Below are 23,476 nucleotides of genomic sequence, written 5' to 3'. Positions count from 1 at the left end.
ACAATCATCACAAGCATTCTTCTATCTTCATATCCACCTATCTGTCACCCCAACCCTTCTACAACCATCACAACCCTAACACGTTACAATCATCACAACCATTCTTCTATCTTCATATCCACCTATCTCTCATCCCAACCCTTCTACATCCATCACAACCCTAACACGTTACAATCATCACAAGCATTCTTCTATCGGTGGGGTGGCCTAGTGAGCATCTGTTCGTCACACCGATGACCGGGGTTCGAATCCCCCATCATGATATTGCTGAAATATTGCTAAAAGCAATGTAAAACCCAACTCACTCACTCTGTTGACAGGACCCAGCTGATGCTGACAGAGTTCAAGCGCACGACGGCCATGAAGGACCTGGAACGGGTCATGGAGGACGTGGAGAGGAAGAAGAATGAGGTCAGGAACTTTGAGAGTCAGATCAAGGTGAAGCAGGGTGAAGTGCGGGACATCCAGTCTGTAGCAGCGATCAAGGAAGAGGTAGCTAGACATCAGACATTCTATTTATTGAGGTTGTGACAGTTCACTTTGTTGCAAGGTCATGACATATAGCAAAGTGTTGAAGCAGACACGAGCTATTCTTACAATAATAAACAGATAAGTCTTGGGTCAGTTCAATATGAAATATCCATTTAGTCAGTCATTTAAGGAGGAAACTGTTGTAATCATGAGGGCAGAGAGGATCAAATTTTTTATTAAGACTTTCATATAAAATTTTATTTTGGCCATAGTTATGGTAACTCAGAGTAACTGTATTTTTCAACTACAGACATTGTAAGAATATTGCCCAATTCTAAAAGCCAATTACTGCTAAACAAAAAATCTGACATTCACGTATGGCTGTAGCTCCGAGCAGTGCAGGAAGCCAACTCAGACCTACTGGTGAAGGTTCGGGGTTCGGACGGCCTTCACCTGGAGAGGGATGAGCTGGTCCGGCAGCTGGAACAGACCAAGGAGGAACTGTTCAACGAGCAGAAGCAGAGTAGGATGCAGAAGGAAGCACTGCAAGATGTGAGTTATCTCCCCTTTAAAGTTAGGTCTTACTTCCTGTTCAAGGTTGTTATGATATAAGAACATGCAAACACTCATCTGTCACGATCCCATGACCACAACACACAGCTGTTTTCGCTAGGTTGATGCTCAATGATGTTGATCACTGCATTGTCTGATTCTTTATGCTACTTTCAGTCCAGACTGTCTTCAGACTTATTCAACAGGACTGCCATCAAAATGTTTTTTGTGAAAATAAACCTAAATATAATTGGGATACTGCTGAGTGGTGTTCAACAACAAACTAAAGAACAATCCTGATAAGCCCCTGTTTCCTTATGTTTAGGGCTGCTCTTTAAATATCTTGCCAAGATATATATACTCAAGTATTATATTTTAAGGATATTTGCATATGTGAGCTGAGATATGCTTTGAAGTAAATGAACTTTTCCTCTATGCATAACCTGTGCTGTCAATTTGTAAAAGAGTTGATACTGTGATATGAGTAGCCACATTAAGCTATCATGTGTGATATTGTTGGCACAATGCCTGATGGTGGCAACACATGCATGTGGTGTTGGTGCTGCAGGAGGTGGAGTCACTGATGGGGAGGATGGAGGAGACCCAGGGGAGTCAGGACGATGTCCATCACAAACTGATGTCACTGGAGAACTCCTACAGGACAATGGAGAGGTCCAAGGATGAAATTATACAGGTACTTCATCCATGAAAAACAGAAACCGAGCATTGTTACGTGTCCTTTTAGCAATATCCTGGCAATATCACAGCATGACACATCATGGTTGGCCTTCACACATTTTCGGGAATGAAACCCAGACCTTCACCATGGTGATCCAGGCTTAAAGCACTGGACTACTCCACCACCCATGTTTGTTTAACAAAGGAAGAAAAGCAGTTGAGGCAGCTAAGTCCCAAAGTGTCTTAATCCTTGTCTTACCTAATTTACCATTCACAAAATATCACATCCTTTATGCATACACATACAGTCAAATCCCGATGAGTCGAATGCCGGTGTCTCGAATATTATGCATAACTCGAAGTACCTGTCGGTCCCAACCATTCCCTGTTATAGTTGTCATCATTTGAATACCGGTTACACGAATTCGTCTCATAAATACACACGATGACACGAGAAGAAAATTTGGTCCCATGAGATTCAAACAACAGCAATTTTGTATACATAAGCCGAAGTCAGTCAATGAGAAGTTGATTGGTGTAGCAAACTGATCCAATTAACAAACCAGCGCGGCTCACACCTTTCCGCCTTTGACGGGTGAGTTCAAAAGGCAGATTAGTGATTTTACAGAAATCACTGTCTGTGCTAATCAGACTGGAACTGATAAGGTGCCCCTATTAGTGATAGGGAAATCATTAGATAAACAAATGCTTAGGCGGAGGAATTAGGACTGGATCATCTTTTTTTCTACCCTCATAGACATACCTATGTCTCGAATACATTGATAAGTCGAATGTATTACTTGGTCCCCAGAGATTCAACTCATCGGGATTTGACTGTAGTTGCAAGATATTTTCATGAAATTTCTGATGGAGGCAAGTATGCATGGTTGTTTGAAATGCTATGTTTATCAGAAGACTAGTTTGCATAGCATACAACTGACATTTTGATTCTGGTAATGTTCAGGGTGTTTGTTAACAATTTTCTTCAATCAAACATTGAAATTTAGAACCAGCTTAATGGTCCTCAGTGTATGAAGTGATAAGAGATTGATAATTTTAACAGAATAATGTTAACCCTCAACATGTCACCAGCAGAGATTGGTAATTTTGACAGAATCATGTTATCCCTCAACATGTCACCAGCAGAGATTGGTAATTTTGACAGAATCATGTTAACCCTCAATATGTCACCAGTAGAGATTGGTAATTTTAACAGAATCATGTTAACCCTCAATATGTCACCAGCAGAGATTGGTAATTTTAACAGAATAATGTTAACCCTCAACATGTCACCAGCAGAGATTGGTAATTTTAACAGAATCATGTTAACCCTCAACATGTCACCAGCAGAGATTGGTAATTTTGACAGAATCATGTTAACCCTCAACATGTCCCCAGCAGAGATTGGCAATTTTAACAGAATCATGTTAACCCTCAACATGTCACCAGCAGAGATTGGTAATTTTGACAGAATCATGTTATCCCTCAACATGTCACCAGCAGAGATTGGTAATTTTGACAGAATCATGTTAACCCTCAACATGTCACCAGCAGGGGATCCACATATTCATACCATGAATGACTTTAGTTTTACGCCACTTTTAGCAATATTACAGCAATATCAAGGCAGGGCACAAAAGAAATGGGCTTCACTCATTGTATCCATGACACATATTTGGGAAGCAAACCCAGGTGTTCAGTATTCATCCCAGGCAAACCAAAGGTTAATACTGAGTGTTCCCATGACTTAAAACTTGATAGATCCTAGAAAATGGAATGCCTGAAATGTTTGGAGAAGCGATAACATGGTCAATTATGTACTTCTGTGACTGCAGGAGAAGAGCCGTGACCTGGAGGAGATGAAGACTCGCTACAAGCGCGAGAGTCGGGAGAACAAGCGGATGGCGGAACAAGAGAAGAAGGTGCTGCAGCAGGAGGTGCTGGAGCTTAACCACAAGCTGGGGCAGGTGCAGGATGAGCTCAACAAGAAGGATGACAGCGATCTGAGAGTCAGGTAATTGATGGTAGTGACAAGCTGGGGCAGGTGCAGGATGAGCTCAACAAGAAGGATGACAGTGATCTGAGAGTCAGGTAATTGATGGTAGTGACAAGCTGGGGCAGGTGCAGGATGAGCTCAACAAGAAGGATGACAGCGATCTGAGAGTCAGGTAAGAGATGGTAGTGACAAGCTGGGGCAGGTGCAGGATGAGCTCAACAAGAAGGATGACAGCGATCTGAGAGTCAGGTAAGAGATGGTAGTGACAAGCTGGGGCAGGTGCAGGATGAGCTCAACAAGAAGGATGACAGCGATCTGAGAGTCAGGTAATTGATGGTAGTGACAAGCTGGGGCAGGTGCAGGATGAGCTCAACAAGAAGGATGACAGTGATCTGAGAGTCAGGTAAGAGATGGTAGTGACAAGCTGGGGCAGGTGCAGGATGAGCTCAACAAGAAGGATGACAGTGATCTGAGAGTCAGGTAATTGATGGTAGTGACAAGCTGGGGCAGGTGCAGGATGAGCTCAACAAGAAGGATGACAGTGATCTGAGAGTCAGGTAATTGATGGTAGTGACAAGCTGGGGCAGGTGCAGGATGAGCTCAACAAGAAGGATGACAGCGATCTGAGAGTCAGGTAATTGATGGTAGTGACAAGCTGGGGCAGGTGCAGTATGAGCTCAACAAGAAGGATGACAGTGATCTGAGAGTCAGGTAATTGATGGTAGTGACAAGCTGGGGCAGGTGCAGGATGAGAAGGATGAAAGTAACCTCAGAGTGAGGTAAAGAGATGCTAGTTACAATTTAGGATGAGCTCAGCACGGACAATAGTGACCTCAGAGTGAGGTGAAGAGATGCTTATAATGACAAGTTGGGTCAGAATGATGAGTTATGTCAACTTTGTTGAGTTGCCTGCTGATGTGACTTCTGTCCCCCACAGAGATCAGCTGATTGAGCTGCAGCAGGAGCTGGCCAAGGAGAAGGATGCTCGGGACGCCATTGCAGAGGACCACAAGCGAGTCCTCCAGACTCTCAGGAAAGAAACGGTGAGTTGTCTGCTCTTCCTAATCCAAAGTCCTGCTGTCTAGACATTAGTGTAACAATACCTGTCTGTACCAGACTCTCCTGCTTCATTTAGACTGAGGATGTATCTGTGACCATTCCAGAAAGCAATCTTTATCCCAAGATACTTGAGTGAGTGAGTGAGTGTGTGAGTCTGGTTTTACTCTACTTTTAGCAATGTTCCAGCAATATCACAGGAAGACACCAGAAATGGGCTTCACATATTGTACCCATGAAATCCTTCAGCTTCAGCATATGCTTTAACCACTACGCTCCCCCACTGCCCCCAAGATTCCAGTACTTGAAACACCCATACTTGACCATTATGGTTGTCATAGCTCTAAAATCAGTTTGTGGAACGTTGTTCTGGATGTTGTTCCATAGACTGAACTCAGCATAAAGATTGTCCTAACTGTCAAATTGAAGCATAGTGTGGGGTGGTGGGGTAGCCCAGTGGTTAAAGGTCCAGGGCCATGTTTCACAAAGAGATCATAGCTATCATTACAGTTACAGCAGCAGAGTTACAACGGTCGTAGCGCTAAGATTGCTTTGTGAAACAGGACCTTGGTTCGATTCCCCATATGGGCACAATGAGTAAGTTTAGTTTTACGCCACACTCAGCAATATTCCAGCTATATGGCGGCGGTCTGTAAAAAATCAAGTCTGGACCAGACAATACAATGATCAACAGCCTGAGCATCGATCTGCGTAATTGGGAACCGATGACATGTGTCAACCAAGCCAGCGAGCCTGACCACCCGATCTCGTTAGTCGCCTCTTATGACAAGCATGGGTTACTGAAGGTTCATTCTAACCTGGACCTTCACGGGTCATATGGGTACAGTATGTGAAGCCCATTTCTGGTGTTCCCCACAGTGGGATATCACAGGAATATTGCTGAAAGTGGCGTAAAACAAAACTCACTCACCCAATGCTATGCCTACTGGCAAACAAGCATAAGTTGGACCAGCGCAGAGAACGCATTTACCAGAAGTAAGCGGTGCACGGCAATGACCAAACCCATTTGGTTTGTGAAAGGTAGAGCAGATGTAGGCTAGTGCACATGCATTGCATGACGATGAAATTGATTCTGCTCGTAGCTGCACATGCCTTGCTCATAAGACTCTCACATCGGTGTAGCAAGTCGCACAACACTTGATCGCGGACAACCTGGGGCCCCTTCGCTAACAATGGCAAGCGCCAGTGTGGCACTCATACATGCTAATACAGGTAAATTGTCAGGTCGGTGCTCAACTTATCCTGTTGTGCCAGTAGTCTTATGATTGTCATAAGATGGTTTTGTGGAATGGAACCAGAATAGTATATATCACTATCCAGATATCTGTATTCTAAACAACCTAACTATATCTAACTCTTCAAAGAAAATACAGTAAGTTTGTCATTTTCTCCTTATATTTTTTTCTGACCGCTCTATAAGAACTGTTTCTTCGTTTTATCTCTTTGTAGCCATTTTTCTCATATATAGTGTGTGCTTAGGTCATTGTTTATGTAGATTATTACAGCTTTTCTGTATCGCGGCATGTTTGAGCTTAGATGTGTACAATGATATAAACTTGTCGCTGCATTTAATATTTTTACCACTGTGCCAAGATTGCTTAGGTCAATGTAGATGTGTGATTCTGAGCTTTGTTTTCTAGTCCGGAAATATTTGGAAAGTAAGTCCAAGTTTCTTTTTTGAATGAAAATATTTTGTTTGGTGAACCTCTAAGTGTTTCTATATAATCTCCTCAACTGACATATACATATATATATACCTAACCTTTCTCAGGTTGCCTGCTATGATGCAATACAATGTCACTGCTTAAATATTTTGTTGTTCCTAACATGATGCTTTTTTACCTGTTTCTGTCTGGAGAATAATGTTTTACTAACTCTGAGGATTCATTTCGGGTCGATTTCCCATAATAAAAAATGTATATTTGCTCAATAAGTTGTCTTTTACAGGGCTTGTGATGCAAAAGAATCACATTATTCAATTATAGACTGGTAATGAGGTCAATACCTGTTTTTATGGTATATATAAAATATGGCAATATAAAAACAGGTATTGACCGCATTCACCAGTCCATAATTGTTTTATTATGTAATTACCGAAAAAAAGCTTCTAAGAACCAAAACATGTCCATTTAGTCAAGAAAAGTAATTTTATTTTCACCACAAACCAAAAACATTATGTCAACAATACTGTGACATGTAAACTATAGAATGATGTCATAGCTTGACGAAAAAATCTATTTTTAGTAACTCAAGTCAATATGACTTTTGTTCGGACCTGGGTTGGAATCAATATGCTTTTTCTCACGAGATCACGAGGCCAATCAGGTAGCCAGAAAAATATGCTTACATAAAAACAAGGTATATGCTATCACTGATGGCATCTTAGCACTGGCTTTTAACACAAACACAACAGGCATCAAGGTATATTCTGTCACTGAGGGGCCTTAGTGCTAAGACTCCCTCAACGACAGAGTATACTTTCATGACAGTTTTTGGCGTTAAAGGGCCCTGTGCTGTCTTTAGTATAGCTGACTGCAACATTTAACAAGAAACAAAAAATAACAGAAATAAGGGGCTGTAACATGGAGTAACAATTCATGCAAAAATTCATTATTATTACCACTACAAGCAATATATTAGGATTCATATATTATAATTAGGCCAGACCAATGTTATTTTTTGTTTTACAGATCTGCCGGTCGTAATTTTTCAAGAATTAAGAAAAAAAATTAAATTATTTTCCCCCACTAAAATAATAAATCTTAATGTTTTTATTGGCCAAAAATGTAAACTTAAAAGAAAGTCTGTTTTAAGGTTGTTTTTTCCCCCTATATACACTTCCTTAATTGCCAAAAGTGAAATACTTTTAGTATTTAGGAGGAATATTACTTAGACTGGTGATTTTATTTTTATTTTATTTCCCTCCTATCTTTCGGTTTTCTGAGGAAAGAAATCTGTAAAACAAGAAATACAACTGGTCTGGCCTTAGGAAAATTTAAATATAGAAGTTAAGTTTCATCATGATCAGTTATAGTTTAGAGAAAGACTCCAGTCGAAAGTAATTAAAACTCATCTCGCAGACATACTGTTGGAAAAGCTATAAGTTACGACTACATAGGTTAAAAGATGTTTGTAAATATATCCTAGCCTAAGGTAATAATGACTCATCTCTTAGACACCCTTTCAGTATGATCACAACTATATCTACACTGTTGAATAATTGCTTTGATTTATTTTATAAAGTAACTATTTCATCACCTATATTAGGCTCAAAGATTTAGCCCAGAGTCAACACTTCTAATACCATAATGATCCAAGCATCCAGTAAATGTGTCAACAAGATTAGTGCCGGGTCAATTAGGTTTAGCAGGATTAACCACTCCCCTCTGTGTGGTCGTTCATTGGTTGTTTGGGATTATAGAGAACACCTCATTTTGTATAATCAATGAATTGTAATCATTTTATGGTTTCAATTTTAGATAAGCAGTTTGGAAATCAAAATGTTAATCAGTAGGGTTTAGACTTTCCAACACAGGTTGGTTCCAGGGGTGTGTGCGAGTTGCACATGTGAAACTGAAATTTCACTACATTCTCTTGTTGATTATCTGGCTGTCCTACCAGCAAGTCGTCCCCCTTGTAATAAATTGCGAAAAATGACAACAAAATAATGATCGTTCTTTAAACAACTTTTTTATTCAGGTGTCCAAAAATTATGTGACATATCATCAGAGTTGGTGTGTTTATTTCATGTGACTGTGCAAAATTTGCTTTTGTTGAAATTATTAGATTTTGTGTTAGTGAGCAAATCATCGGTATCCAATGAAATCAAATGTAACTGCAAGTCTGTATTGCTGTCTCTTGTATGTGCTTGTCTACATGCTTTGGGGTGTTCTTATGTTTGCTTGTTTTGTTACCTTGTCACGTATATGTCCTGATAATAGACATTTAAATCACATCCTTTACTCCATTATGATAACTATCTGTGACAGGGGTGGTGGGCTGGCCTATTGGTTATAGCATTCGCTCATCGCTCTGAAGCCCTGGGTTTGATTCCCAAATTTGTGGACCACCTCAACAGGTGCTGGGTTCAAACGAATTATATTTTACTTGGCATCAAGGCTTATTACCGCTCTGTGCAAATGAGCAAATTATCTAGACCAGTATGTCTTATTTTTGTTGAGAACAAGTGAGCTGAAAGTACCTTTCCCTAAATATACATAATGAAGGGCTGGTAATTATATTGCTCTGATACTCTATACACCCTGTATCAGTGCATGAAATAAGGCCCGTCCAACCGCCCAAGACGGGCTAGATTTCTGCTGGACTGTCTAATTTTACAGCTAGCCAGCCCGATGGACGGGTGAAAAATTATATTCAGATAACGTGTCCACTGGCACTGTCTATTTAGTAATAGTATTTAAGAAGGACTGGTTAAATCTCTTCTGGGCAGGTAAGTTTTTGAAGTTACCAGCCCAGATGTCTGGCTGGGTTTTTGGCTTATTTCACACACTGCCTGTATACATGCAAATGGGACACTACCATTGAAGACATCTGATCTTTCGTGTCAAAATGGAAATTTCTAAATTTTGGTGCAGAGAAATATAGCCAGATTGTCCAGACAACTGACATCTGATTGGCTTTGAACCATTGCATGTTTCGTTTAGATTCGGAAGGCAAAGGTTGTTGACTTGAATGTCTATGGAGATGTCCTGGGATCTTAATGCACAGAGATATCATATCACAGTAAAATATCTGATTTAATTCAGATTGTGTAAGTAGAGACATTATTGTACAGTAGAACATGGTTATAGCGAACACGGATATAGCGTACAAACGGATATAGCGAACAAATTTAAAAGTCCCGTCAACAGTCCTTTATAATATCATTGAAATTATACGTGAATAACGAACTCGTGAGTAGCGAATTAACGGCTATAGCGAACTGATTTACTACCCCCAAGACCCAATTAACGAGGTGATTAGCGAACTCACTCAGTGTCAGCTCAGCCACTTAGCGGTACAGTATACATCAATCTTGTTGGCGGTGAATCAACATTGTTTGATGGTCATTAATTAATTAACAAAACAAACATATTGTGTTTGACGAGGACGGTATCCATTGCCGTAGTATGTTTGGCTGCCTTAGGTCACGTGTCTGATTTTGACCAATCACGATCCTTATAGCAGACTGTGGCGAAAAAGCGTCATTAGAAACCAATCTTTATCCAATAAAATTGCTTTTTACAACTGTGAAAATACTCTCGGCAAGGGTACAGTGATATTGTTGAAGTTCCAGAGCTGTCGAACGATACCAGACACCACACGATACGCCTCGCATGTTATACATACGAAGCAACGGAGGTATTTCCCGTTGTTGTGTCTTGTTAACGAACGGAAAGCCTGATTACATAAAAATTAAAAAATATAAAAGAAAAAGGCACGGGCATGTTATGACATGTCACAAATGGGAAAAAAATCGCTACAGTTTTTGCTTCTTTCGTGGTTTATCTGGACATTATAAATGTAAGCTTGCATTTTCATTAAAAAATAAATGTATTTAAGTTGTAGTTGTATTATTTCAATTTATTATAAAAATAAACTTCATATTTATCAACATGATATAGGTAATGTCTGAGAATGTCTACATCTCTACAATCAAAGATGGCGGTCAAATGTGAATAACGAACAACGGATATAGCGAACTAAATTTCTTGGTCCCTTGGAGTTTGTTATATCCGTGTTCTACTGTATAAGCATGTTTCAGTATCATAATCGCACATCTGGGAATGAAAACAAACAAAAGTTCACACAATGAACTTTAGAAAGATCTTATGTCCAATGTTTGAATGAACTGCCTCATTTTTCATGTGGTGCAAAATGATAGGCCACCATGTTTCCTACAGGAACATCCACACTTCAGGAATCCCCTGAATGTGTTGAGAACAATGGTCAATAGTTTATTTAACAAGCAGCTACTGTATCAGTGTATGGAACTATTCTGTGCTCAGTGACTTCATTTGCATATTTATCAAATAGCAATACCAAATTCATCAGATTGGTTTGTTAAACAGCAGCCATCATCTGATAAAATCAATATATGTGTACAAATGTTACATTAATCGTTAATGGCCTAGAGTAGTATACACAATGGGGCTAAGAGACCAGGTACCCCCCAAGGGCTCAATTTTTAAATTGAGCACTTGGGAAGTCCCTAATCCCGTAGCCCCATTGTGTATACTACTACTGAGGTGCATGCAAAATTTGATGAAAATCGATCAAATAGTTTCTGAAATAGTGACTTTTAAGTGAGCATGGGGTCAGTCGGAAAAAGGCAAAATGTCCAACTTTTTGTCGTAATTAAGTCTTAATTAATCTAATGAAGTCATCGAGAGTGTTTCCAATGCCGTTTTGCTATAGCTTAACCATCTGCCGAGATGCATGCAAAATTTCAAAATTGGTCAAATAGTTTAGGAAATAATCACTTTTTAGTGAGCATGGGGTCGGTGTGGCAAAAGGCTAACAATCCAAGGTATTGTCGTACTTGTTATATATTATCGAGGCGAAAGGTGTTTTTAGCTGAATGAAACGCAGGTCTCGGCAGTCATCACCTCGCTACCGTCTCAGGAGTTGCTTTGAGCAAGCGCCGTGGACTAGTATAAGTGTGTCTCTCGGCTCGGCTATGCTGATGCACGGTCGGCTGACTAGCGAGGTTATAGCTGTCTGAAAGTGAATGAAACGCATCTCTCAGCAGTTTGCCCCGGGTCGTCGTCCAGGGAGAGGCCTGGTCCCGTAGCCCCATTGTGTATACTACTCCTAGTGGTCCAGTTTGTTATCACTTGGATCCACTGGTCATGGGTTTGAAAACATAATTGGACCTTATTTTGACCATTGGTTTGTTAGTACCCTACATATTTAATGTTTCACTTTTACAGCTTGCTTCATTTTGAGGGACATGGTATTTCAGTTGTCTAGCTGTATAAAAACTAACATTAATCCAGGTTAGCACAAGCAGGCACGCACATGCATTTGCTTTATAAATGCTATACTAGATTTTCGAAGCTCTCTTAGCGCTAAGATAGTCGTAAGTGCCATACATTAACATTAACTTATGACTATCTTAGCGCTAAGAGAGCTTCGAAAATCTAGGCCCTGAATCTGAACCCTTCTTTACCTCCCACTCGTGAAGATCTGGGTTAGGATTGGTCTTCACCAACCCATGCCTGTCATAAGACACGGTGACTAACGGGATCGGGTGGTGAGACTTGCTGACTTGGTTGACATATGTCATCATATCCCAATTGTGTAGATCAATGCTTATAATGTTGATCACTGGATTGTCTGGTCCAGAATCGATTATTTACTGACTGCTGCCATATAGCTGGAATATTGCTGAGTGCGGCATAAAACTAACTTACTCACTCACTCTTTACCTCCCTTCCCTCAAAGTACCTGATGCCAGCTGCTAGACTACCAATGAATGGTCTACCGCCTCTTTGGCTTTACTGATTGTGTGATGCCTTGCCTGATGCATTGGATAGTTGCTATATTTGCTTATATCTCTCTGAGTGAGCGAGTTTGGTTTTATACCGTTTTAGCAATATTCCAGCAATATCATGGCGGGGGACACCAAAAACGGGCTTCACACATTTTACTTATGTGGAGACTCAAGCCCGGATCTTCGGTGTGAAGAGTAAACGCTTTAACCACTAGGCTACCCCACCACCCCTCGAGCTCTCTGATTTACCAGGACTCCATTATTCACACTCCGGTCCAGTGATGACTAACATAACATCACTGCAACAGGCTAATTTGCATATCACGTGACCGGACTTTTCTCTTGTTTGTAAACAAATACGCATATTCATAATAAGAAGAGACTGGACTCACGAAAGCTTTTTGGCGCTCTCTTCATAATGTTTTACATTGTTACATATATATTCTTCCACAACTACAACAGTTAGGTCTATGTACATATTTAGACATCAAACTGGCTGCATCGTTTGCTCTCCGTCAGCTTCGATGACAGCATGTGGAGCAGTGAAACTGAACCATTCTATTAAAGATGTTTAGTTAGATGTGTATACTCATAAAAATTTAAGAGTAAAAGAAATCTGTACATTATATTGAATGGACATTGCAAGATGTGACGAATCACATTTTCTGGCCTGTGGCAGAGGTACTATGCTGGCTTGCCGCATGGAACTCTGGGTAGGAGAGTGTCCATTATTTACAAGCCACCATTGAATATTGCTGATGCAACAATCACTCACTCACTCACTCACTCACTCACTACACCTACATATATACACTACACACTACACTACACTAACACTTTACACTACACTACACTGACACTACACTTCACTGGAATTTCTACAGACACTACACTACACTACACTACACTACACTACACTACTGTTACTGTGACTTAAGGTATCTGTAGTTCATTTAAGCCTATTTCTATACTTGAGACATACCAGTAAATTGAAGTGTTATACTGCAGCAAACAGACTGTTACTGTGATATTAAAGGTATCTGTAGTTTATGGTATCCTATTGTCCCAAACTGTGTGTAACTTAGCCTAGTGGTTAAATCCTTGTCATGGCAACTGCAAGGGTTTGACTCCCCAAGTGGTTAATATGTGTACAGCCCAATTTGGGGTCCCTGGCATAATGATGAAGGAATACATTGATGGTAAGAGTTTACTCACACACTCTCGATGTTGTTCTGTAGGACTGTGCGATTATGAAACTGCGGGAGACGATGTTCCTGGAGAAGCAGCAGGCGTTGGAGTTGTGCCGGGCGGAGATGGAGGAGGAGAAGAGAGATGCTTCCACCAGAGCCGACAAGCGGATAACGGTCCTCATGGCCGAACACTCCACCTTGTTGGCTGTGAGTTGAACTCTGCATCCCCTGTGGCTGAGGAAGAAGCTACATTAGAACTCAGTCAAATCAGTTTATACAATGCCCTTTGTTTTTTAATTATATGGTTTATGGAAATTTTTAGTATACCATGTGTGCCAGGTGCATCATGCCAGCCTGTGGCATTACCTGTCTCTGTTCCACTGTTCCACTCTGTTCCAGGGAATATTTGTAAGGTATAATTTGATTTTTTTGTTATTTTTTTTTCACTTTCTTTGTTTTTATCAGGTTGGCGGCATATAATGGCAAAAAAAATATGTGATAACAATTTTTTGTTTTTCCCCACTTCCTTCACATACAGGTTGGCGGATCTGTAATAAATTAAAAGTAATAAAAAAAAGGCCTAAGGGGTCTTTCATAATTTATGGCTAGGGGGATGATGATGATTTTCACTCATTCATTGATTTTGTATGTGACATGCAGGGTGGGTCACTTAATTTGTACATAAATGTAAAGGGGGGTGACATTCACATTGTACATGCTACTCCATAAAACTCATCATCACACATCCCTCCACCGAGCCACCGCCAAACACACCCATACTTCATACTGTAATAACCATTGCTGGAGATATTGGTGTGCCTAAGTTTTAGCAATGAGGTTTGTCATCGTTCCAAAGTGCCTTATGCTGTGTGTTCCTCCAGGAGAAGAATGAGGAGGTGTGTCGTCTGCAGGATCTCATCAAGGGCCTGGAGGAGGAGAGACAGCAGACGGAGGTGAAAGTCCAGGAGGAGATAACCATGCAGGTGAGGAACTTCTTCCTTGGGTGTCTTTAAATATATAGACCATCAAAAGTTTAGACGCCTCACTATATGGTGTAGTGGTTAGAGATGTCAGGCGAAAATCGCAGATGAATTCGATCCAAATTCTGACTGCAAATGTCATGTGAACCAAAGTTTTGTTACGCTAAAAGATATCATTTACTGGTACTTTAATGTCACTGGCTGTTTTACAATACACCAGCATCGGCATTAATGGGGAATACAACAAGGACTAAGGGCTACATTTAGTCAGTATAATGTGTCTGACTGGGGTATTCATGCTTCATCCCCGCAGGTCATGATATCTCAGTGGGCTAGCACTATAAAACCAGCTTCAGTCTGGGCTAGTACAAGCAGACGATATCTTTATACACATACACCAGCAGTCTGGGCGTACAGACGACATACACACATATGCACGCCGCCAAATATGAGCCAAATATTCTCAAGCATGACGTTAAACCCAATTTCACCTCACCTCACCTTTAAATATATTGTATATATTCCTCAAACACAAAAATAAAGGGGTTTATGGGGTAGCTTAGTGGTTAAAGCTCGTCATGCTGGATACCAGGGCCTGATACCCCACAGGGTACAATATGTGAATCCCATGTCTGGTGGCTCCCGCTCTGATGTTGCTGGAATATTGCTAAAAGTGAAGTAAACCCAAACTCACTCACTCTTTCACAGTCTGTAAAAATATTGTACATTTTCTCAGATTCATAGATAGAGGGTGATGGCTTATCCTAGTTGTAAAAGTGTTTGCTTATCATGCCAAAGACCCGGGTTTTATTCCCCACATTGGTACCATATGTTAAGCTTTTGCCTGGTGTCCCCCACCTTCATATTGCTGGATAATTGCTAAAAGCAACGTGGCAAAACCATGCCCACTCACTACAAAGATACATCTTATCCTCCAGATGTACATCCTCGATAATCTCCAGGGTATACGTTCTGATAAATCTCCACTATTCCCTGGATGCATCTACGTCTCGAGCCGATGATTTTATTACCTCCCCTTGCTGGCTTTTTATCCAATCAGGTGTCTACGCTGGGAAGTTGAGCGTACCAATCACAACTCACGTTCGCTTTTTGAATTATCTTACCGAGTAAACTTGGCAACACAATAATATATTGATGCAGAGGTACTCTGAAAGAGGTAGAAGGAGTTCTTGCATATATTTTTTATGATTTCAGACGTTTAAATTTGTCTGTATGTTTTCTTCTCAAATCTGAGTCGCACTGTGAACAAACTTTTGCGGCTGTGACCGCTATCTTTGTTGACACTGTCAAGCTCGGTTGTAACGATGGCTTATCTGATTGGCTACCGTGAAAATGCGGAGCCAGCAAAGGGAGGTAATAAAATCATCGGCTTGAGCCGTAGATGCATCCAGGGTATAGTGGAGATTGATCGGAACGTATACCCTGTAGATTATCGAGGATGCCAGATGTACTGCATCAAGCATTTTTCCCAGAAAACTCTGGAAAAGTATTTTGCCCCCAAATACTTTTGTTTAAACAATAAAAACAATTATTCACTGACAAGGCTGTATATCCCCAAGAAAATATACATTTTCTGGATCCTCATTTTAAGAAAAAAAACATTTGTCTCTTAAAGAAGGTAATGATAAATATTCTGTTTCTCATCTTTAAGGTAACAAAAGCCTGATCATCAAAATGGTCAACCAAGTAGATTTGTTTGAGTGGCATTTTAGAAGTTGAGATGTATAGTATGGAACAAGTTTTATGGATAACAACTTCTTTAAATATCTTTTACGACAGAGCTTATTGTGACAACGGTACAAGAATCTGTATCGGAGAAATATTTATGTTCCTCAAGTAGATTTGTTATGAATGTAGCATTCACCAAATATCTTCGACAGAGCTTATTGTGTGGAGTATCGGAGAATATTTATGTGAGTCGTTATTCCTTCACAACACCTCCTGCAGGTGCGAGATGCAGTTGGACGAGAGCGACAGGTTGTGGAGACTGAGAAGGAGTGGTTCTTGCGTCGTGAGAAGGAGGCCATCACCATGGAAACAAAGCAGAGGCTAAATGAGCTGACAGTGGAGGTCGCAAGGGAGAGACAACTCAAGGAGGATCTCCTGCAACAAGTCCAGGTCCTGAGGAATGTGAGTACAGAACTCTTCACACAGTTATAGTTTCACATTATGGCCAGTTCCTCAGGAATGTGAGAACTAAACTCCTCACACTGTTATAGTTTCACATTGTGGCCAGTTCCTCAGGAATGTGAGAACTAAACTCCTCACACTGTTATAGTTTCACATGGTGGCCAGTTCCTCAGGAATGTGAGAACTAAACTCCTCACACTGTTATAGTTTCACATTGTGGCCAGTTCCTCAGGAATGTGAGAACTAAACTCCTCACACTGTTATAGTTTCACATTGTGGCCAGTTCCTCAGGAATGTGAGAACTAAACTCCTCACACTGTTATAGTTTCACATTGTGGCCAGTTCCTCAGGAACTAAACTCAACCCACATGTAAAGTTTCACATTGTGGCCAGGTACTAAACTCAACCCACAAGTATAGTTTCACATTGCTGCCAGGTACTAAACTCCACCCACAAGTATAGTTTCACATTGCGGCCAGGTACTAAACTCCACCCACAAGTATAGTTTCACATTGCGGCCAGGTACTAAACTCCACCCACAAGTATAGTTTCACATTGCGGCCAGTTACTAAACTCCACCCACAAGTATAGTTTCACATTGCGTCCAGGTATTAAACTCCACGCACAAGTATAGTTTCACATTGCGACCGGGTACTAAACTCCACCCACAAGTATAGTTTCACATTGCGGCCAGGTACTAAACTCAACCCACAAGTGTAGTTTCACGTTGTGGTCAGGTACTAAACTCAACCCACAAGTATAGTTTCACATTGCGGCAAGGTATTAAACTCCACCCACAAGTATATTTTCACCTTGCCGCCAGGTACTAAACTCCACCCACAAGTATAGTTTTCACAATTGTTTCACCACCTTGCCATGGTACTAAACTCCACCCACAAGTATAGTTTCACATTGCGGCCATTACAAAACTCAACCCACACGTTATAAGTTCACATTCGCTGCCAGGTACTAAACTCACCGCACAGTATAGTTTCACATTGCCTGCCTGGTACTAAACTCCACCCACAAGTATGGTTTCACATTGCGGTCAGGTACTAAACTCCACCCACAAGTATAGTTTCACATTGCGCCAGGTTCTCCACCCACAAGTTGCACATTGGCCAGGTACTAAACTCCACCCACAAGTATAGTTTCACATTGCAGCCAGGTACTAAACTCCACCCACAAGTATAGTTTTCACATTGCTGTTTCCAGGTACTAAACTCCACCCACAAGTATAGTTTCACATTAAGTGGCCAGGTACAAAACTCAACCCACACGTATAGTTTCACATTGTCAGGGTACTAAACTCCACCCACAAGTATAGTTTCACATTGTGGCCAGGTACTAAACTCAACCCACAGTTATAGTTTCACATTGTGGCCAGGTACTAAACTCCACCCACAAGTATAGTTTCACATTGCCGCCAGGTACTAAACTCCACCCACAAGTATAGTTTCACATTGCGGCCAGGTACTAAACTCAACCCACAAGTATAGTTTCACATTGCGGCCAGGTACTAAACTCCTCCCACAGTTATAGTTTCACATACCATAGATGCATGTTTCATATCAGGAACTAAGCATGGGAGCTTCAGTCATATAAGTTGCCACAATTTGTGGCAAAAAATACTAGGTTATGGTGCACCGTACACATATTTATAGCTTTTATCACAAATCAGACAAATAAGGAACAGCTTTCATTACTGTTTATGGTATGTAGCTGCACAGTTTCATAGTTTATACCATGTGAAGTCTTTTACAAGTTATGGAACTGATAGAAAACTGTCACTTGGTGAGTAATCATCAGGAACCAGCTAACTGATGTAATGGAAGATTCTGGGTTGTTAGCCAGGGGAAATGGTTTCAGGAAATGATTGAAAGTAATAATATTCTTCTTACTATGATTAACGCTTACCTGAACAAATGATGTGATAGATGCTGGGGGAAAAGGTATCCTAACGCTCCGTTTCCAACTGAGGGATTAAGCACATGGTAGCAGGGCTAGCTCTGAGAGCATGCATTGAACATGCAGGCTGCGTATGTGACAGAATGCGCAGGAATTAACTGAACTTGAATTAAACTTTAAAAAAAGGTATTATTAAAAAGACAACAATTTTATGCCACAAAAACAAAATGTACATGTAAAACAAGTAATAAGACAACAAAGATGCTGATTTAAAGGTCACATGCAGCGTAAAACACAACTTTGCAGATTCTGATACCTTTTGGTATGGACTTACCAAAACAAATCATCAAAAATGCAAATTCAACTTATAAAGTTGAAAAATAACGCGATGAAAAAAAACGCGCGAAATCGGAGTTCAAACGATTCACTAATTTTCCTTCCGACTTTCGGGGAAAACTGGTTTCAACAGCTGGGCTGCGCTCATAGCACTTGCAAGAGTGAAATAGGTTCTCGCAACTTGGAAGCGGGCTGTCCGTGAATACTTTCGGTGAAGGCTTTGGTGTGAGCTATTTTCCTAATGTTTTGTTGATATCTCACAAGCCGAAGCTTTTATATGTTATGACAGTAAATAAACTGTTTATATTATTTCATTTGTCTATTTCACCACACGTTCTTCTTACTGATCATTTTCTCAGTTCGATACTTAAAAGCAATGTCATTATTTAGCTTGACAGAATTTCTAACTGTGATATAGATATGTCGTTGTCACAGACAAAACTCAATGTCTTGTTTTATTGACACCTGTGTGTCTGCCTGCCTGTCTGCTAATGACAATATTCAATACACAACTGCGATCACTGACCACATGCAATTTGAACTTAACACCAATCAGGCTATACACCATAAACAAAATGCATTGATTTATGGCCCGAGTTTGGTCTCTGTCACATTATGTAATTACACAGACAGGCAGGTGTGATACTTGAACACATGACATGTTATGATGTCTGTTGATTGCAAAATGTTATACACAAAAATGAGCATGTATTTACAAAACCCAACATCTCTATATATACACACACAATGAGCCGTGAGGGCATCTGCAAATGAACCAGCCGTTAAACTTGAGTGCACACCCACCCGCTCTGACTGGGTTTGCTATCCCGCATGCTTCGTTTCTTGGGAAGTAAACCCAGGTACACAATATTGCACTTTTGATTTGCGATTGTACGCTTATAATTTTGTTTATATGTTTTTTCATAACAAGCAATGTATATTATATGTCATGAATAAGTGATAATTGTGTTTTAATTATGTTTGATTTTTTGGTTGCATGTGACCTTTAAGGTTAAGATAAATACGTTTTTGTGAGTATGCAATATATTTTATGGCCTACTTTTGTTTAATAATTCTATACAGTTATAGACTTTATATGAAGTTAATATCTTCAAACTGAAATTGAAATTGATTTTATGGTTCGATGAGACATGTTGAACAAAATTGTTGCAACATTTTTTTTTCTTAAATATTTAGGCAGTTAGTTTTATTTTTAAAAATGTCTTTTTTTATAGCAGTTGATGAAAAATCTCCAATCCCCATACGAAACCCCAGTATGAAATAGTCAGCCCCTGTCACTTTCCAAATGACAGTATGTAGGTTAACAAAAGCATTTCAATATACACCACACCATATGGTCATCAACTATATCCACAAGAGCAGTTCTAATACCCAGGCTTTGTTGTACACTGTATGAAGACTCTGCTACACAGCCAGAGTTGTAAGTCTTTGTACGGAGATTACACTCTCAACAAATGAATCCAGTGTCCCTACGAAAGGTCAGCTAGTAATATCCTCGATGTATTCGAGGATTATGGTTATCAGTGACTGGTTGCAGTGGATGCCATGAATGTCGTTGTGTTCCGGTCGGATGTTAATAAACTCCGCACGGTGTTTTATTGTGTTTGTAGATTGACAGTGTGTGTGTAACACAGATGTGTTTGTGTGGCTTTGTGCTGGTTGGGGAGTTTGAAGTATTGATTGCTGTTCGGACGTACCAATATTCATGTCTTTAAAAGTTAGGACTGACTGAGTATGGGTTTACGTCGCTTTTAGCAATATTCCTGCAGTATGACTGAAGGGGACACCAGAAATGGGCTTCACACATTTGACACGTCAGGAATTGAACCCAGGTCTTCTGCATGACAAGTGAATGCTTTAACCACTGGGCTACCCAACTGCCCCTTTAAGGTCTTTGAATGGCATTTAGAAGTGATACACCTAAAGAGGAAAGAGTTTGTGGATATCAACTTCCTTATTATGAGGAACACAAAGTTTCGGAGTATATCCATACTCCTTCATCAGGTGAATGAATAGTATGAGGCAGAGAGCATTTATATGTACATGTAAGAACAACAAAAGTAATAAGACAACAAAGATGCCAATTCAAGGTTAAGATAGGCAGGGCTACAGATAACTTTTGGGTGCGAGTGTACTTACATATCATATTGCAAGTGGAGGTGTACTGAGAATTTTGAAGGAGTACTGACATGTTTTTGTGTGAGCGAGTTGGTGATGTGGTTTGTCTGGACGATTCATCGATCACTATTTCCAACCATGTACAGTATTTGTATTTGAAGATGCGTGAGAAATTACTGAGCGACCGTGTGATGTGCAAAATGTCAGGTCCGACTGGATATAAATAGGAACAGTGTAGTTTTTAGCCAGTCGTAAAATAGTGACGCATATCGTTGCATGGCAACGCAAGGGATTCCTCATGTGTCAAATCGTGTTTCGCAAAAGAAACTTGACAAGTATTTATCCGAAATAGATTTCCATTTGCACAATGTTAGACATACAAAGGTATTTATGTGCGTACACGATACGCTTGAAATCTTATATTATGTGGTACATAATTGATTTTGAGGCGTACATTACACCTGTACGCCCCTTATCTGTAGCCCTCAATAGGTTTATGGGAATATACATGTATTATTATTTTGGCCTTCTTTTGTTTAGTGACCCCGTCCATGGTGTAGTGGTTAGAGCGTCCGCCCGGAGAGTGGAAGGTCGCCAGTTCGATTCCCAACCGCGTCAAACCAAAAGACGTTAAAATATGGTACTTGTTGGTCCCCGCCTGGCGCTCGGCATTAATGGGTACAACAAGGACTGGTCGGCTCAGAGTCAGTATAATGTGTCTCAGCGGGGTATTCATGCTTCACTGCGGCATGGTATCTCAGTGGGCTAGCACTATAAAACCAGCTTCAGTCTGGGCTAGTACAAGCAGCCGCACATACACACGCATGCACGTCGTCATATGAGCGAAATATTCTCAAGCACGACGTTAAACCCAATTTCACCTCACCTCACCTTTTTTGTTTAGTAATATTATACAGTTACAGACTTTATATGAAGTTAATATCTGCAAATTGAAAATGAAATGGATTTTGATGGTCCGTTGAGATATGTTGCACAAAATAGCAGTTTGTTCAAGTGCCATATTAGGGGTTGTTGTAGCTATGTAAACAGAGCTGTTGTCCGGATGGTGTGTGCATTACTTCAATAATTCTTACTCCCAACAAGCCAAGCATGCTGGTGATGCATTTAGATATATTGGTCCATCTTGAAAGTTTTGTTTTGTTGCTTAACCCTGCACTCAGCAATATTCAGCTATATGGCGGCAGCCTGTAAATAATTGAGTTTGGACCAGACAATCCAGTGATTGGTACTATGACAGTGTAGGAAAGATAGCCCGTCCCAACATCCGAGACGGATGAATTTTGTGGAGGACAGGTTAAAAAAATATCTAGTCCGTCCTCATGTCGGGTCAATTTTAGCAAACCATTGACATATATATAATGATTATAACCTTTTTGAATATTTACTGCCGAAGGTGTTTTATTTATATTTGGAGGACAGGCTAGATTTTGGCAGGACTGGTAAAAAGATTTGACCTGCCAGTCCTGTGGACAGGCTAGATTTTCCACATCTTTCCTACACTGACTATGAGCATCGAATCTACACAGTTATGATGACATGTCACGACATGTGTCAACCAAGTCAGTGAGCCTGACCACCCGATCCCGTTAGTCACCTCTTACAACAAGCATATGTTGCTGAAGACCAATTCTAACCCGGATCTTCCCAAGTTCAAGTAGCATGCCACACTTGTACATGCCATAGAGTTTAATGCAAACAAATTGTACTTTTTCTACTGCATTTGGCTCATTTCCCAACAGGAAGCAATCACTCGATCACTCTCAAAACTTGACAAGTTTCAACACAGAAGCAAATAACCAGATAATGTTAACATGACGAAGAAATAACTTCAGTGATGATTTGCCAGTTTTTTCTTAATTAACATTTCAGTCTTAATAAATCTACACCTTATGACAAAATGTACCATAAAAATTGACAAAGGTTTATGCAAGACAGCTGGGCAGGTATGAATACATTTCACCTGTCCTGAAAGAAATGTTAGCAGCCACTGCCCAGCAGGCAAGCAGCTATTTTAGACTCCACTGCTGTGCAGGGACCCTTTCCACAAACATTCATAGCACTACACCATTCGTAAGCCAATGATAAAGTATAGAGTTACATAGATAAAGTATAGGTCGTAACTCTACACATGCTTTGTGGATTGGGATCCAGTATTTTACTGCAGTGTTTTACCTTGACACACAAACATGGGGGGGCGGTGGGGTAGCATGGTGGTTACAGCGTTCGCTCATCACACCGAAGACCCGGGTTCGATTCCCCACATGGGTACAATATGTGAAGCCCATTTCTGGTGTCCCCTGCCGTGATATTGTTGGAATATTGCTTAAAGCGGCGTAAAACATTACTCACTCACTCACTCACAAACATGGGAGTCCCGGGAACCCCCAATTATTAGTTTTAGGGGTCCTTGAAGATAATATGAGGGTCCTGTGAAGTAACAGTGTCGAGAACTGTATGTTTTGATAATTTCTTTAAAGCCTGG

The 23,476-nt window shown here is 40.4% G+C and overlaps 1 protein-coding gene across 3 annotated transcripts in view; it reads left to right on the top strand.

Annotated features, from left to right (window-relative positions):
* Nucleotides 1-23,476, top strand: part of LOC124260204 (trichohyalin-like) — a 151,926-nt gene that overhangs the window by 101,588 nt on the left and 26,862 nt on the right. For 2 of the 3 annotated variants that reach the window (XM_046694467.1, XM_046694465.1), the window contains 9 exons: nt 321-492; nt 859-1,023; nt 1,592-1,717; nt 3,537-3,715; nt 4,635-4,740; nt 6,415-6,432; nt 13,508-13,666; nt 14,341-14,442; nt 16,408-16,590. In XM_046694467.1, coding sequence (XP_046550423.1) covers nt 321-492; nt 859-1,023; nt 1,592-1,717; nt 3,537-3,715; nt 4,635-4,740; nt 6,415-6,432; nt 13,508-13,666; nt 14,341-14,442; nt 16,408-16,590 — 1,210 coding nt within the window. The remainder of the gene's footprint in view (nt 1-320; nt 493-858; nt 1,024-1,591; nt 1,718-3,536; nt 3,716-4,634; nt 4,741-6,414; nt 6,433-13,507; nt 13,667-14,340; nt 14,443-16,407; nt 16,591-23,476) is intronic. The other variant, XM_046694466.1, reaches the window with a different exon arrangement.

Source organism: Haliotis rubra, unplaced genomic scaffold, assembly GCF_003918875.1.
Source record: "Haliotis rubra isolate DU_JTF1 unplaced genomic scaffold, ASM391887v1 Scf754, whole genome shotgun sequence".
Taxonomy (NCBI): domain Eukaryota; kingdom Metazoa; phylum Mollusca; class Gastropoda; order Lepetellida; family Haliotidae; genus Haliotis; species Haliotis rubra.
This window is presented reverse-complemented; position numbering and strand designations above follow the sequence as displayed.